This window comes from Calidris pugnax, unplaced genomic scaffold (genome assembly GCF_001431845.1).
Source record: "Calidris pugnax isolate Ruff unplaced genomic scaffold, ASM143184v1 scaffold27, whole genome shotgun sequence".
NCBI lineage: Eukaryota > Metazoa > Chordata > Aves > Charadriiformes > Scolopacidae > Calidris > Calidris pugnax.
The window spans coordinates 12,654,197-12,671,260 of record NW_015090893.1 but is presented as its reverse complement, the minus strand read 5'-3'; the positions used below and the strand labels follow the sequence as shown (position 1 = coordinate 12,671,260).

Below are 17,064 nucleotides of genomic sequence, written 5' to 3'. Positions count from 1 at the left end.
TCCCATTTTTTTCTTTCTTTTGTTTAAGTGAGACTTTTCATAGGGAAGGGAAAATTATTCCCAAGGTCCCTTTGGCTCCATGTGGGCGCTCCCCTGTGCCTGTCTGTGACCTTGGCTCGTGCTGCCCGCCTGGCTGGCTGCCCGCATCCCTCCCTGCCAGCCGGGCTGGGCGATGGGAGGCTGGGACCCCCTGCACCCTCATCCTCCTCCCCACAGCCTGGCTCCCGCTGGGCAAACGGGAGGAGCGGGGCTGCTTCTCTGCGACGGGGACTCGTGAGAAGGGGGGTCCCCGTAGCACCTCGGTGGTGCTGCCGTGCCCCACGCACCCGGGGTCCTGCATCACGCCTGCGCGCTCCCGCCCCATCCCCGGCGCCGTCGGGAGCTCACGGCAAGCCCCGGCACGCCGGCGAGCTCGCCGAGGGATCCTCTGGCGTAAATAAAAGTGGCGGCGGCGGTACCGACACCAACCCCACACGCTCATCCCCCCTCTCTCCCGCAGGGCGCCGCGTGGAGCTGGGGGGACCGGGGCACCCCGGGGGAGCCGCCATGGCCCTGTGCCCGCCGCCAGCCGCGCCGAGGCCGCCCGCCGCCCCCTCGTCCCGCTGAGGCCATGGGGCTGCTGCTGCTGCTGCCACCGCTGCCACCACCGCGGGGATTTCGGCTCGGCAAGGGGACTCTCGGTGCCTCTGCCATGGTGACATGAAGCGGACAGCGAGGGACACCGGACTGCTGGAGGGGAGAGAGCCTCGCGCGGGCGGCCTGCTAGGATTTTAATTTATTAGTAGCATTCAGTTTTATTTTACCTATTTTTTTTTTTTTTTTCTTCGGTTGGTTGGTTGCTTCTTCCCCTCCCCGGGGCTCGCGAGGGGAGGGGACAGGCAGGGGAGAGGGACCCCACCTCGCCCTGCGGATGCAAGGATGACTGTGCTGGCCAGGGCCTGGCGGGGTATCCGGCAGCTCTCTCTGCAGGTGGTGTTGCTCCTGCTCTTTGCCTTCTGCCTGCTCAGTGTTTTCATCTCTGCCTATTATTTATATGGGTGGAAAAGGGGCTTGGAGCCCTCCGGGGATGTGGTGGGGCCGGACTGCGACGAGCCCAAGGTTGCCCCTTCCCGTTTGTTGCCCCTGAAGACCCTCAAGGTGGCCGACTCCTCCCGCACGGACCCCTTGGTGCTGGTCTTTGTGGAGAGCCTCTACTCCCAGCTGGGCCAGGAGATCGTGGCCATTTTGGAGTCGAGTCGCTTCAAATACAGGACAGAGATCGCCCCGGGGAAGGGGGACATGCCCACACTGACTGACAAGGACCGGGGCCGTTTTGCCCTCATCATCTACGAGAACATCCTCAAGTACGTCAACCTGGATGCCTGGAACCGGGAGCTGCTGGACAAGTACTGTGTGGAGTATGGCGTGGGCATCATTGGCTTCTTCAAGGTAAGGGGGTGTTGTGGGGTGAACTGAGGCCCTGTGGGCAGGCTGGGTGTGAGCGGGGGGCTCTCGGGTCCCAAGTGCCCTGTAGGGACTGCATCCTCCCCTTGCTTTCTGCAAGCAGTCCGAGTTGGTGTGGAGCCAACCCACAGCCTGGCGTGGGGTGCAGGCTTCTTGCAGAAGGCACCATCTTAGCCCTCTCCCTTTGGAAGAGTTGTGTGGCTCCTGGGTGTTTTGAAGGTAAAAGCACATCTCTGGGATCAGTCCAGTTGCTTTTAGCATCCCATTTCCCAGAAGTGACCCTTACTGGGGTTCACCAAAAGCACAAGCAGGTATTTTACTCAGAAGCCCCCTGCCCTTCTCCTGCCCAGGACTTGCAGCCCTGGTGGGCTTTGCACATTGGACGTGGGCAGGATTGGGTGTTCAAGTGGAACGAGGGTGCCCCATGCTCAGGAGAGGAAGGGGAGGGACCTGACACCTGGATCTCCAAGGGTGCTGAGCCACCTAGCCCCATGGCACAGCCATTGGTGCCCCTGGTGAGCCCCTGCCTGCACGTGTCTTTTGATGCCTCCGTCCCCGGCATCCTGTCCCCTCCAGCTCCTGTCTCTCCCCATCCAGGCCAACGAGAACAGCCTGCTGAGTGCCCAGCTGAAGGGCTTCCCTCTCTTCCTCCACTCCAACCTGGCGCTGAAGGACTGCAGCATCAACCCCAAGTCGCCCCTGCTGTACATCACTCGCCCCAGCGAGGTGGAGAAGGGAGTGCTTCCTGGTGAGGACTGGACCGTCTTCCAGTCCAACCACTCCACCTACGAGCCGGTCCTCCTGGCCAAGACCAAGTCAGCTGAGTCCATCCCCCACATGAGCGTGGATGCAGCGCTGCACACCACCGTGATGCAGGACCTGGGCCTCCATGATGGCATCCAGAGGGTGCTTTTTGGCAACAACCTCAACTTCTGGCTCCACAAGCTCGTCTTCGTGGACTCTGTCTCCTTCCTGACGGGCAAGAGGCTCTCCCTACCCCTTGACCGCTACATCCTGGTGGACATTGATGACATCTTTGTGGGCAAGGAGGGCACGCGCATGAAGGTGGAAGATGTCAAGGTGTGACTGGGATGTCCTGGCTGGGTGGGCAGAGGATGCGTGGGGCTGGGTGCTCTGGGGTGCTCCAGGGATGAGCTTTCCTGCCCCTGGAGCATCTCCTGGCCCCGTGGGAGCCCCTCTAGAAAGCTCTGGAGAACAGAGGTCCTTGTCCTGGCATGGTAGCCATCCCCAAGGCTGCATGCTTAGGACATCTTGCTTTCTCTCCTCCCCTCCCAGGCACTATTCAACACGCAGAACGAGCTGCGCACCCACATCCCGAACTTCACCTTCAACCTGGGATACTCAGGGAAATTCTTCCACACGGGTGAGGAGGGCAAGGGCATCGCTTTGCCTGTTTTGAGCACAAACCGGTGCTCAAAGAGGCCGAAGTTGGGGCTCCAGGAAGGTCCTGGGGCATCCCACCCCCTGCTGTACCCCATCACCTGGTCACTGGGAGTGCCCGGTGGTGATGGCGAGCGTCGTGCCTGCAGGTACCGATGCTGAGGATGAAGGCGACGACCTGCTGCTGTCCTACGTGAGGGAGTTCTGGTGGTTCCCCCACATGTGGAGCCACATGCAGCCTCACCTCTTCCACAACCAGTCGGTTCTTGCCGAGCAGATGACATTAAACAAGAAATTCGCTGTCGTGAGTAAGATGCCGCCGGCGAGGGGTGCTCGTGGTGGTGGGAGGATGGGAGAAGGGAGGCAGAGAGGCAGCAAGCAGCCTGGGTTGCCCATTCAAGGGAAAACATCATCCGTGTGTTCCAGCTGTGCCTGCCTGGCCTGGCACCAGGGAGATGTGGGGGTCCATCCACGGGGGATGTGGAGGTCTGACCCATGGCTCTGTGGGTGGAAGTGTCTGTTTGGGTTGGTGTGTGCTGGGTTTCAACAGAGCCTGGGGTTGGGTGCTCAGCCCAGCGTGGTTTGATGCGGTGCTGGGCTATGGTGCAGGATCCTGGAGTGGTGGCCATGTGCTGGGAGGCTCCTGCTGATGGAAACTCCCTCTGCAGGCTGAGTTGTTGGGGCCATGTTTGGTCATGTCTGACCTTCAGCTTGGTAAGAGGTTGTCCATCCTCTTGGACCGTCCTTACTCTGCCCTGGGTAAAGCCAGAGACCAGATCATGCTGTGATCGACTGGTTTGCTCACAGCTGTCTTGAATCCAAACCCAGTGAAGCCAGACCCTGTAATAATTCAATCCTGTGGCCTAAGAGAGGGATTTTCAAGCTCACTTAAATTCATTGTCTGATAATTAGAGGTGCTTAATTAGAGAGAGTCTGGACCATGCTTACTTGGGATGGGCAGTTATCCAGCTCAGAATTTCCAGGCTGGTTTATATCTACTGATATAAACCAACTTACAATTCTGTGTAGATGTGTCTCCTCCTTCTCCGCAGAAAAGCTTTGCTGCTGTTGTTTTGTTGGTGACAGCAGAAATGGCAAGGATGAGTATGGTCCATATGAAGCAGAGAAGTGAGTGTCCACTCAGCACATCTGCTGCTGAGCTCCCTTTCATGGAGACAGTCCTGGTCAGGAGAGGATGTGGAGGCACAGCCCTGCCCTGGTTGCTCTCCAGAGACACGAATTGACTATTTCTAGTTGGGAATAGGTAGTTCCCTGGGGATAAATTGGTTTGGGACGATGTGGTTTTGGAGTCTCCATGGTCACCCACTCCCTGCTCTCTTCTCTGCAGGAGCATGGCATCCCCACTGACATGGGGTATGCTGTGGCCCCCCACCACTCAGGCGTGTACCCCGTCCACGTGCAGCTGTATGAAGCTTGGAAGCAGGTTTGGTCAATCAAAGTGACGAGCACAGAGGAATACCCCCACCTGAAACCTGCTCGCTATCGCCGTGGCTTCATCCACAACGGCATCATGGTAGGTGGCCAAGCTTTATCTCTGGTGCCTCTCTCCACTGCCTTCCCCCACCAAAACCCAGAACCTCTGTGGATGGTTTCTGGGCAGCTCAGATGGTTCAGCTGGAGGGGGCTGTTCCTTCTGCTCGTCCTTCATGGGGGAAGCTTGTGTGAGGACACTTTCTTACTTCCCTATTTGTCCACCTCCATCCCGTGTGGGCATCAGAATTCAGGTGGTGAGGGCCAGTGACCCCTGAGGGGTTGAGGATCCCCTTTTCATTTTAGAGGAGGAAGGGAACCCAGCTCTGGCTGCTCCATCCATGTCTTTCTCCTGCCCCAGGTACTCCCCCGGCAAACCTGTGGCCTCTTCACGCACACCATCTTCTACAATGAGTACCCCGGTGGCTCCAGTGAGCTGGACAAAATCATCAACGGGGGTGAATTGTTCCTGACCGTGCTCCTCAACCCCGTGAGTACTGCCCTCCGGCTGCCCAGACGGATGGACAAGTCCTCTGGTGCCACCATGGGCAATGTCCCTGACGTCTTTGGCCAGGGTGGTAGCTGTTTGCATGGGATGGCTGCTGAGTGAGGCTCCACTAACCCCTGCTCCATCCTCTCCGCTTCAGATCAGCATCTTCATGACCCATCTGTCCAATTACGGCAATGACCGCCTGGGCTTGTACACCTTCAAGCACCTGGTCCGCTTCCTGAACTCCTGGACCAACTTGAAGCTCCAGACGTTGCCGCCCGTGCAGCTGGCACAGAAATACTTCCAGATCTTCTCTGAGGAGAAGGACCCGCTGTGGCAGGTATGTGCCTGGAATGGGGGGAATAAGGGGCATTTCGTCTCTGTGGTTCTGTGGGTGGTGCCACGAAGGAGTTTGCCCAATAGGGCTGGAAATAACCCCAGTCTTTGCCCCGCCTGCTGAGCAGCATGGCCTCCCCACCTGCCTGCTCAGGCTGGAGGGGGCTGAGCAGTGGTGTGTGGTCCTGTCCAGGCTGCCCTGTCTCTAATCCTTCTCCCCCACATTTCAGGATCCCTGTGAAGACAAGCGTCACAAAGACATTTGGTCCAAAGAAAAGACCTGTGACCGATTCCCAAAACTTCTCATCATTGGGCCTCAAAAAACAGGTGCTTCCCTTTACCCTCAGTGCTGTGACCATGCTGGGAGGCTTGCCGGGTCCCCCGTCCACCTCCAGAGAGCCTCTCTCAGCTCTCCTGCCCTGAAGCAGAGCTCAGGGGGAGGTTTGACCCAAGCCAGCTCCCTCTTTCTCTCTGTCCAAAGGAACGACTGCCCTTTATCTCTTCTTGGGGATGCACCCAGACCTGAGCAGCAACTACCCCAGCTCAGAGACCTTTGAGGAGATACAGTTCTTCAACGGACACAACTATCACAAGGGCATCGACTGGTAGGTCTTCCCACTGCAGGGGCTGAGCTGGGACTGGTGGTTCCTTCAGGAACCAGAGCAGTAGTGCTGTTAGGTTTCTCATCTGTCTTGCAGCCACCAGGCTTTTGGCAGAGGTGCTGCAAGATGGGACAAATCCCACACAGGCTCTGCCCTGTGCCTTCAGGCCATCACACCGCCATGGTTTACCCCTGAGATGTTGTCCATAAAGCAAAGGCCACTTGCCAGGACTCAGAAGTGTCCTTGGCAGAAGCTGGGCTTATGTGCATCTGCTACCCTCTGGTTTTGGGGTCTGCCTGGGGATTCTGGTGAGGCCTGGCCCTCCAGAATGCCTGGAGGGGACTGTGGAGTCCCAGGCAGTGTGTCAGACCTGGGGGGACCCTGCAGGGTTAGTACGTGGTATGGAGTATCTGAGGTGTCACCTGTGAGGGGGGGATACTGGGGACAGCTTGTGGTCCCCATCCTCCTGCTTCACACTGTGCCTCCTCCAGGTACATGGAGTTCTTCCCCATCCCCTCCAACACCACCTCCGACTTCTACTTTGAGAAAAGTGCCAACTATTTTGACTCAGAAGTGGCTCCCCGGCGAGCTGCGGCCCTGCTCTCCAAGGCCAAAGTCATCACCATCCTCATCAACCCTGCAGATCGAGCCTACTCCTGGTATCAGGTGAGCTGCCTGCCTCTGCCTCGGCTTGTGTCACCCTGTGGGGCGGTGGGGCCAGGGGCTTCCCTCTGTCAGCTTGGTTTGGGAGGTGGGGTGGCTGCAGGTGCTGCACTTTTTTGGCTGAACAAGATGTGTGAGACCACGGCGTGGTGGCCTGGGAGCCACGGTGCCTCGTGGGCAGCCCAGGATTTGGGTTGCCCCAGGAACAAACCCATCTTGCTTGTTCCTGCCAGCACCAGCGAGCTCACGACGACCCGGTCGCCCTGAAATACACCTTCCACGAGGTGATCACGGCAGGACCTGAGGCTGCTCCGAAGCTGAGGACCCTGCAGAACCGCTGCCTGGTGCCAGGCTGGTACGCCACCCACATCGAGCGATGGCTGAACAGCTTCCACGCCAACCAGGTAGGGATGGGAGCACCCCAACCCTACAGCTACAGCACCCTGGGGAGCCCCCATCGCCCAAGCAAGGATGCCAGGGCAGAGAGAACTTGGGTCCAAAGTCAGCTGTGAGGTGCTCCTGTGGGAGCTGCTTTTCTTACAGCCTAAAAACCACAGTGGGGAAGAGCAAAAGTACTTGGGAAAGGTGCAGAGGGCAGATTTTGTGCGAGAAGGAAAGCTTTGTGGTGTGAGGCTGGTGATGGATGATGCACAAAGATGTCCTTGTGCCTGTCCTGGGTAGTAGGTCCTTCTGCTGGTCCTCTGGCAAAGCAGTGTTGAAAGGGGCCCGTAGGGCTGGGGGTGGCTCTGCAGGGGCACCCACCGCTCGCCCTCCACTCTTGGCCACAGACCCCTGCGGGGCTGCCCTGTCTGGTGGCACCGTGACATCGAAGCAGGACAAAAATAGCTGCCTGTGGTTGGAGCTGCCTGCGGGGGAGATGGGGGCTGGATGCCAGCCCGGCTGTGACCCGCGCACGGAGCACTGCTGGCAGGGGCCGGGCCACGTCGGGCCATTCTGCTCAGTCCCTCAATGATTTTTCCACCGTCATTTAACCTTATAAAGTCAATTAGCTGTCTGCTTCTGGCGTAATTGCTGTAATGCAATCCTGGCTGGCCGTGGGTTGGGTGGCCGTGAGCCGAAGCTCTGATGTTGTCCTAGATGGATCCCGGCCCTGGCTTTTATTTGCATTTAATTTTCCAACACCCAGTGTAAGTGAACACCGGGGCACGTTAACGTTCAAAAGGGGACGCTGCGCTCGCTGGCTCTGGCAAATTTGGCTCCAGGATGGCAAGAGGTGTGGTGAAGGCGTCGCTGTGCCCCAGCAGAGCAGGGCTGGGAGGCAGTGGGACCTCACCACCCTGCCTTGCTCCCTGCAGATCCTGGTCCTGGATGGTAAGCTGCTCCGAACGGAACCCGCCAAAGTGATGGAGACCGTCCAGAAATTCCTCGGCGTGACCAACTTCATCGATTATCACAAGACCTTGGCGTGAGTCCTTCCCTCAGCTTTTCCTTCCCCACAACCTGCCCTTGCTCCTGGTGTGGTCCCCAGCCCTGGGGCTCACCACGGAGCTCCTGCTGGTTTTGATGAGATCAAGGTTTCACCTGAGGCCAGAACAGCAGCTTCTCGTTGCTGTGACCTACTCCAGGGTAGCTGCAATCAGAAATAATGTTCAAGAAGCAGTCTGCTTTGCTGTGCTTATCTGGGCACTACCGTGGGGACAGTGGTGTCACCCTGGACAGCCCAGAAGCAGCTCTGGGCTCCTGGAGCAGGGTTCAGGGCTACATTCATGCCACTTGTGATTGTGTTGAGCCCCAACACCCCAGCTCCTCATCGACGTGCTGCAGGGCAGCTCTTGCTGCTGGCCATGTGGCACCTCCACGGGTGTCACCTTGCAGATTAAAGCCCACCATGGGAAGCAGGAGGCTGCAGAGCTCCTCAAACCAGAATAATTTACCTCTGCGCTGCCCGTACACGTGGCTGCTCTGAGTCTGCACCCAGGTGCCCTGGAGCTCATGAGGGCATCCAGGGCCAAAGATGCCACAGAAAACAATAATTAAGCTCAGGTAGAGCCCTGTGCTCCCTCAGCAGGGTGATGTGGTGACGAATGAACCCCATGGGGCTGCTTACTGTGTGGGGAACCTGTTGTACCAGGGGGTCGGTAACGAGATGTTGGTTGGGCTGTGGATTAATAAGCGGTGGAGAGGTGTCCCCGTGCAGGGCTGGGCAGCAGCAGGGCTTGTTGGTCAGCCTGAGGGAGCAAGAGGGGTGAGGTAGAGCTCTTGCTTTGCAGGTTTGATCCAAAAAAAGGATTCTGGTGTCAGCTTCTGGACGGAGGGAAGACAAAATGCTTGGGAAAGAGCAAAGGGAGGAAGTACCCCGAGATGGATTCGGATGTGAGTATGGAGGAAACCTCCTGAGGACGGTCCTGAGCGGAGCTGGGGGGGCTGTGCCAGGGGGGTGGGTTCAGGGCTGGTCCCCCTGACCCTCCCTCTCTCTTCTCCTCCCGTTGCAGTCGCGCTCCTTCCTGCGGGACTATTACAGGGACCATAACATTGAGCTCTCCAAGCTCCTGTACAAGATGGGGCAGACGCTGCCCACCTGGCTGCGGGAGGAGCTGCAGAGCACCAGGTAGCTGCCACCTGCCGCCCCCCAGCAATACCCGAGCGGGACCCACCCCTGCACCCAGCGGGACCTTCCTCAGCAATACCCAGCCATGGCCTTGGAGGGGACACCCAGGAGCAGATGGTTGTGCTGGAGGCTGCCCCAGCGGTGGCCTGGCTCTGCGATCCCCGCGCTGCCACCTCTCCACCTACCCCACACCCGTTTCTCTTCCATTTTATTTTTTTTTTTCCTTTTTAATTCCCGGGCCTGTCGGTGAGATCCCTTCCCGCCCTTCTCCAACATGGGGAAGTGGCACAAATTCCCCCCTTTCTCTGCCCAAAACTGGCCCTGAATCCCCTGGGCTTGAGGGCAGCGGCAGAGCCATCCCGTACCTCCTGGTCTGAGGGTGGAGGAGCTGCTCTGGGCACGTTGGAGGTGACTTTGCTGAGCTGGAGAAGAGGAATGGAGCTGGTGGAGACCCAAAGCACAGAGGGACCCGTACGCGCTCCTGCCCTCAGCCTGGCAGCAGGAAGCAGGAGATTTTCCCAGATTCCCCTGACACCTACTTGGAAAAGCTGCAAAAAAGGCGGATTTTTCTTTTAAAGACTCGGGCACGATTTTTTCATCATCTCTGTTGGTTTTCAAGCTCCTCAACCTCTTCCTCCTTCTCTGTGGGCGGCACGGTGGGACGATGGCCGAGCAGGAGAAGGGGCCGGTGTCCTGGCCCCGGTGTGCTGGCCCCAGCACACTCCTGTCCCCCCCGAGCCCCCTGTTGCAATCTTGTACACGCGTGGTGTTTCCTGTGGTAAAGCCGAGCGGTGCCCGACGTCCCCTGGAGTGGCCCTTGGGGACAGGGCAGACGTTGAGATAACAGCAGTCGGAAGGATGCTGAGAACTTTGAAACTCTTGAATATTAAAAAGCAAAAGTATTTTAATAATGTTGGGGTGTGGGTGGGTCGGGGTGGGGGGTGGGGGGGTCATTTGGTTCCCATTTTGCAGGGGGTTGTTTTTTTTTCGGTGCCAGAATTTGTACCTAAACCCCGAGGGTTTTATTTTACGTGGTCTCTTTGGTTGTTACACGTGATGTGGACGGAGGTCAGTGGGGAAATGGGGGGACACCTTTCCCAGTTGGAGACATGTCTTTATACTGGTGGTGCTGTGCCGAGCTGCAGCCTCTCCCACATCATGTCCCCTGAGGTTTTGCTGCCAGGGCTGGCAAATGAGACTGAGACATCATATGTTTCCCGGGATAAGGGCCCAAATTTCCCGTCGGATGGAGAGGATGTGGGATGTGCCACCACTGGAGGTGCTCGGGATGCTGCTCTTGCCAAGGATGGAACATGGGAATGGAATGTGGTGTTTGATCCTGGGAGATGGAGGGTCCCCGTTGGCAGTGGGGGTTCCCACCCAGCTATTTTTTTAGGAGCCCCCGTAGCCAGCGTGGGGCCGTGGTGGGGCTGCACCTCCCCCTCCGTGGGGCCGTGGTGGGGCTGCACCTCCCCTCCGTGGGGCCGTGCTGGGAGAGACCCCCAGGCGCTGCTGTAAGGTCCTGTTGAACCAACTGCTAATAAATCGGGGGCGGGGAGGGGGGCTCTGGTTTTACTTGCTGGTTGTTGGCTGTTTCTCTCCTCGCTGACACGATCCGATCCTCCCCCCTCAGGGAGTCCCATCTGCCTTTGGGGGGGGGCTCTCAGGCCCATCTTTTGGGAGGATTTGGGGAGGAAAGGGGTGTGTGTGGGAGCAGCCCTCCGTGCACGAGGTGGCAGCAGCCGTCTAGTCCTGGATCCGGCCACGCTGCACGGCCTCCTCCTCTTCCCGGGATGGGGACCTCAGCCAGCACCGACCGTGGGCAGGGATTTGGGGGAGACTAGGGGGGACCCCCACTCGCCTTCTCCCCCTTACCCAAGGGTAGGTAGCCCCTTCCCCCCAGAGCCTGCCTGCCCCTCTGCTGTTGCCTCCCCGCCGCCTTCCGCCGCCCCCGGCCTCCTGCGAAGCGCTGGAGGAAACGAAGACGGAGCCTAATTAATCCCAGACGGGTTTGTTTGAACCTGTCGGAGTGACAAACGATGTGCGGTGCGGCGGGAGCCGTCGGACGGAGGAGAGGGGGCTGCGAGGGGGGGGCTGGCTGCCTGTCCCCGCCGAGCTGCCTGCCTGGACAAGGAGACAGCTTTTAATTTTTGGCTGTGCTGGAGGAAAGCCAGTGCCCGTTGCACGGGACAAGGAGGCAGCTTTTAATTTTTGGCTGTGCTGGAGAAAAGCCAGTGCCCATTGCCCATTGCCCACCTTCCCGGTATCCCCAAGAACGGTGGGGCTGTGCCCAGGCTGGTGCCCCCATCCTCCCCATCCAGCCCTGGGTGACATGCAGCCCCCCCCTGCCACCAGCTCAGCCCTGGGCTGCCCCAGGTGTGACCAGCTGCTGCCCAGCTTGGCCCAGAGTTAATTGCATGTTAATTAATGGAGTCAGGAGCGCAGCACAGCCCTATGTGATATCCCCTGGCATGCCTGGGAGGATGAGGAGGGTTCTGCCCTCACAGCTGCAGAAGAGCCATGAGGGAGGAAGGCTCTGTCCCCCTTGCCCCTTGCCTGCCTTGGCACCCGTGATGTTTTCTAGCTTCTGCGTCTGCCGAAAATGTGCAACTCGGTGAAATCCTTGTTGGGCTGGGCAAGGGCCAGGGACCGGGCAGCTGTGGCCAGCACATCCCCGAGGGGAGCGGGACCCCCAGCCAGTGTCCCCCTCCCCAGGCAGGGGGTGTCGGGGCTGTCCCTGCTGCAGCCTCACCCTGCAGACACACGCTGGAGACCCCAAGGCAGCTCCTTCCCCAGGGGGGAACTGCATGGGGAAGTGGGTGGGAAGCAGCAGCCTCCTGGGGGTCCTGGAGGTCCCAGATCTGAGCCTGAGGATGCTCCAGGCTCGCCACAGCCCCAGCCCACAGGTAGAACCGTGGTGCCCATGGTGAGGGTTGGCTTTCCTGGCCACAACGAGCCACAGCAGGGTCTGGTCCAGCCCCAGGGATGCTCTCTACGCCTTGATTAATCCTGCAGCCGTGCCCTAACACATCCCGTATCCAGGAGGGATGCAGGCAGGGAGGGATGCAGGCCGGGAGGGATGCAGATGGGGAGGACTGCTGGCAAGGAGAGATGCAGGCAGGTACCAGAATGCAACCCCCCCTCCCGGAAGAACATTGTGCCTTCCATCATTTGGTGAGCAGAGGAGGTGGTGGGACAAGAAGAAAAAAAATCTCTTGTAGGACTTCAAAGCCTTCTGCTGTGTTGGCTTCCCAAAGCAGGAGGAGGTGGAGGTGCTGGGCGATTTTTGGGTGGGATGGGTTCCTCCTGCAAGCGCTCTGCGCTGTGTCCAGCTTTTACAGCCTGCTGAAGCTTGGCATTTAAATCAAACTTTACAATGAAATTTAGCAGAAATCAGAATTATTTCACTCAAAAAATATCTATATGGTGGTTTTATGTTGAAGAAATCTCACTGTGACCCTCTCTACCATGCTTGATGACCTCCTGCTTCTGCTCCTCCACAGAGGCACATGAAAGGGGCCGAGTCTGGCAAGCACCAACCTGTCCAAGACCTCGGGTCTGAAAACCTAGTGAGGGAGCTGGGAAGGGCCATGGAATCTGCCCTCTCACAGGGAGGAACAAGAGTGGGTTTGCACCCTATAAATAACAGAGATCACCGACAGCGGAGGAGCCCCTCTTCCCCCCCGAGAAAGGCATCCCCAAACCAGATGGCTGGAGGTTAAAACCAGATGATGCAAATATTTCACACCGTGGCAGGATTGCGAAAGCGGTGACGGCTTCGCCTCCTTCCACAGCCCTTTCCTCCAGGCTGGGGGGCTCCTTCCCGGGGGATATTGTCACGGCGGTGAGTGTGGGTGTGACAGACCGGGACCTGTGTGGACAGGGAGGTGGCAGAGGTGCTGCTGGTGGGGCTCAGGCTTCTGCTGGGATGATGGGACCTGCTGGGATGAGGGTCAGATTTGGGGCAGCCAAAAGCCTCCTGACCCCCCGTGCAGTGTCACCCAGCAGTGCTGTGTGCTGGGAGGGGACAGTGGCCCTGCCAGCCCCACCGGAGGGGCTGTGTCCCTTCACATGACGCCGGGGACATGACCTTGGCACTCCAGCCCTGGCACTTACTGCATCCTTGTCGTGGGATCTGTTACCGGAGGGGGGGCGATGCCTAAGCTGGGGGGGGGACAGTCTAAGTCACCAAGTCCTTGAATGAGAGCCATGCAAAATATTTCTTCTAATGCCTCTTGTGATTCTGAAGCGACACGTTTACACTTTGCGATAAAATAAGGCTAAATTCTGGTGGCTGAAAAATGTCAGTGTATTTTTATTATACGTTCATCTATCCCTGGACTACAGAGACGATAGAAATCTTGTTTTGTAGAAGTCGTACATTTTCCTGTGAAGATTTATAGGTCTTGTTTTGAGGATAAAAATGTATCGAGTGTCTTCGATACATCAGAAGACATTTATATTTAGGGTATTTACAATGCCTAAGAGTGTAAATATGAATCGCCCATTTAAATGTCACAGCCTGAATCAGAAAACACCGGAGATGTAAAATAGACTTGAAATGTCAAAGGACAGATGACGAAAAGGTGTTTCTTCTACCCGAGAAAATTGTCTTAGAACCACTTCCCATTAATCCTGCCTTTCCTGTGGCTGCAGTTAACCCAGTTCTGGGGGTGGTATTTGTTTTAGAGAGAAGATGTGGTGATGGGCAGCTCGGAGCTGTAACCCCATGGGGCTCCCCGAGGGAGCCAGCCCCATCCAGCCCCACGAATCTCCTGGGGTGGTACCCCCCTTCGCATCCCCCTCATCCCAGCCCCACATCCCCCCTTCCTCCCCACCTGCCAGCCCCCTGCTGCCCTCCTGCATCCCACCGCCCTCCCGCAAGGCGCCTTTGTCCCTTCCCGCGCCGTTTATTATTAAAACCAGGTGTCGGAGCGGCTCCGAGCCCGGGAGGAGCTGGGGGCTGCTTCCTGGGGTTCCTGGGGCAGGGGGTCCACAGGGGGATGAACTGGAGGGCAGCTCCAGCTCCCTGAGGAATGGGACTTGGCGCTTGGTGACTTTCCTGAAGCCGGAGCCTTCGGGATCCACACCGAGGGGTGTCCCAATGTCTTCTGGCTCCTAAGGCAAGCGCTGCCGGCTGGCAAAGCTCGAGCAGAGTGGAAAAAGATAAGGGCTGATAAGGTGGTTCTGGATTAATAATGCAGGGGACAGCTGGGAGGCAGCTGGGAGGAGCGAGGCCAGGCCAGGAGGCTCAGGGCAGCCTGAGGAATGGCTGCGAGGTGATGCTGAGCCCTGGAGACAAGCAAAAGCAGACGTTAAATGAGGCTCCAGGCACTGAGGGTCTGCAAAAGGCGACAAGATGGGGATGGCTTGGGCTGTCCTGGCAGCTTTTCATTCAGCAAACCCAGCTTTGAGCCACGTAAATGCAGATATAACTTCTCTGGGCTCGGGGAGTGACAAAAATAATGGTGTCACCAGCACGTTCCCACCACCGAGGGGCTGGCACTGCCATGGAGGTGTAACTCAACCCACATAATGTATGGGTTTCAACCATTTTAATATTTTCCTCCTCTTTTTAAGCCCTCCAGGGACTCAGTGCTGGTTGTTTGCTAGTGCAAAGCTTGCTTTCGGGATGCTATTTGCCATGGGCTGCTCACCCTCTCCTCTGCCCGCTGGCCCCAGGCAGGGATGCTGCCTCCCCCGGAGAACTTGGTGCTGCCCAGAGCATCCCCAGCAAGTCCCTGTCCTTGTCCCTCTCTGGGACAATATCTACAGCTCCTTTGCAGGGCGCTTGGGGAGGGAGAGAGGAGAAACTCAGGAGCCAGGGCTGCTGGAGGGGCTTTCCAGCCCTAGGTATGGAGGAGGGAAATATTTAAGGGTTTCCCGCTGTCGAACATCTGGGTTGAGTTTCACCACTGATCCCTCCCCCCTGCACCGTGGGGGCTGCTGCTGCCGGAGCTGCTGGGACTTGGAGAGCCGTGACGTGGGTCCCAGTGCTGGGACAAGCAGGGAAGGATGCTTGGGGGTGTCTTTCCCCACCTTGCATGGGGGGGTCTGCTTATGGAGGGCCCATCTCAGCCCCCATCTTCCCAACCCTTCCTCCACAGCCAGGTGTGAGCAGCAGCCTGGGCTCACCACAGCCACCCCTGGGACCCTCCAGCTCCTCATCCTTCCCTGCCACCCCCATCCACCCACCCTCACCTGGGTTTGCCAGGATGTTTTCTCCCCACTGTCCCTTCCATGCAGGACATCACCTCCATCCTTCCTTACCCTGTGTCCCACAGGGCTGGTGGCCACATGGGTGCTGGTGCGGCCACAAGACAGTGCCACAGCCAGACCCCACAGCAGAGAGGGGACAAGCCATGGTTCAAAGGTGGCTGTAAGTCCATGGAAACCTTCTTGGGGGGGTTGCAGGCTGGTGTGGAGAGCTGGACCCCCGCTCCAGGCTGCTTCTGGGGTCTTTTCCCTGGGCCACACACATCCATGTGGATATTTATACAGGATGGGAGCAGAGTGTCCAGCCCCGCGTGGCCGTGTGCCTCCCTGTGCACCCCCCCTTCCCCCCTTCTCCCAAAAGCCATACAGACCCAACACGAATCAAACGCCTTGGAATGAGGCAGAATAAATATTTTACGGTAAATTACCAAGGCTAATAATTATAAAAATCTGTACTTATGACCCGGAGCCAGGGGAAGATTTCCAAGCAGCTGGTGACCACATGGGTGATGGTCCTCCCTCCCCAGCTCCCTGCCCGGGGTTGAGGGACCCCTCCCCGCTCGTGCAGAGCAGCCCTGGGGTAGGGACTAGGGGGATGTGGGGGTGGGTGTCCTCTTCTGGCTCTGGTGCTGGGGTTGCTGGGGGGTCCGTGAATCCCCATGGAAAGGCTAGAGACAGGATTCCTCCAACAGCGCTTGCTGCTGGGGTTTGGGGAGGGGACAGCGTGGGGAGGGGTGGCTCGGCTTCCCGCCCGTGCAGCTCCGCTCTGGGAGCCCTTGGGGTTATCTTATTGCTGAAGGACTTGGGAAAGACAGCATTGCAACGGGGGGAGAGGCTGGGAAAGGGTGAAGGAGAGAGGAGGAGGAGGAGGGACAGCCTTGGCTGTCTATGGGGTGGGCTTGTTGTACACATTTGACTGCTCAGAGGTGGTTTTTGGGGTGCAGCCACTCCTCCTCAGCCAGCAGGAACCACATCGGCCCTCACCCCCCAGGGCTGATGGGATGGGATGGTCTCTGGGGGGGTGTCCCACGTCTGGCCACGTGCTCGGGGCTGGATGAGGCACGTGCCGGGCGAGCATCCCCATCCCCACCTTCATGGGGACTGCGGCCCAGGGAAGGGACCTGGCAGAGGGTGTGGGAAGCTCTCTCTATTTCTTTTCTTCCTTTCTCCTCCTTCTCTCCTTAGTTGGGACAAGCACAGTGAGAACGTGGACACTCACCCCCCTGGCATCTCTCAGCCCCTTCCCTCTCCTTGCAGCCCCTGCTGTGACCATCCCCATCACGGCTCCCCACAGCCCCTCTCCATCACCCTGGCCACCGCCTTGGCCCCATCTCCCTCCAGAGCAGTTGGAAAGAGATTTGAGCAGCCTAACCCCACTCATCGCTCCCCCCCCACCTTCCCCCAGCCTTTTCCCCTTCCTCCCTCGCCCTGATTCAGAGAGAAAAAAATAAAATAAAATAGAATCGGCTGGATTTCAGGTCAAGCACCCAGCTCTCCCTCGCTCTGATGACTCAGACAGTCGACGGCGGCGGCATCCGCGGCTCCGGCCCCGCTTGGCTCCGCTCCCAAACGTCACGGCTTCAGCAACAATGGTGTTGGCCTTGAGCGAAGCTTAGACAGAGCCTGGGGCTCCCTCCGCACCCCACGGGGCTCGGTTTCAGCTGGGAACGGCGTCAGAACAAGGAGGGAGAAAGCAAAGGAAGGGAGGGAAGCGGGGGGAGACCCATCGCCTGTCCCAAGCTTGGGGTGGCTTGGAAGTGTTTGGTGAACACCAAGGGCTGAAGGGTGGTTGCTGGAAGTGGGTGGACGTTGCCAGCCCTGCATCCCCACGAGCATCCATCCCACCCCGCACC

The 17,064-nt window shown here is 58.4% G+C and overlaps 1 protein-coding gene across 1 annotated transcript; it reads left to right on the top strand.

Annotated features, from left to right (window-relative positions):
* Nucleotides 1-501: 501 nt before the first annotated feature.
* Nucleotides 502-9,908, top strand: NDST1 (N-deacetylase/N-sulfotransferase (heparan glucosaminyl) 1). Its single transcript, XM_014948281.1, has 14 exons — nt 502-1,428; nt 2,041-2,523; nt 2,740-2,827; nt 2,994-3,148; nt 4,193-4,378; nt 4,697-4,825; nt 4,983-5,165; nt 5,392-5,488; nt 5,643-5,766; nt 6,255-6,429; nt 6,660-6,830; nt 7,743-7,852; nt 8,658-8,760; nt 8,880-9,908. The coding sequence occupies exons 1-14, from the start codon at nt 919-921 to the stop codon at nt 8,997-8,999; spliced, it is 2,634 nt and encodes an 877-aa protein (XP_014803767.1). The 5' UTR covers nt 502-918; the 3' UTR covers nt 9,000-9,908.
* Nucleotides 9,909-17,064: the final 7,156 nt, after the last annotated feature.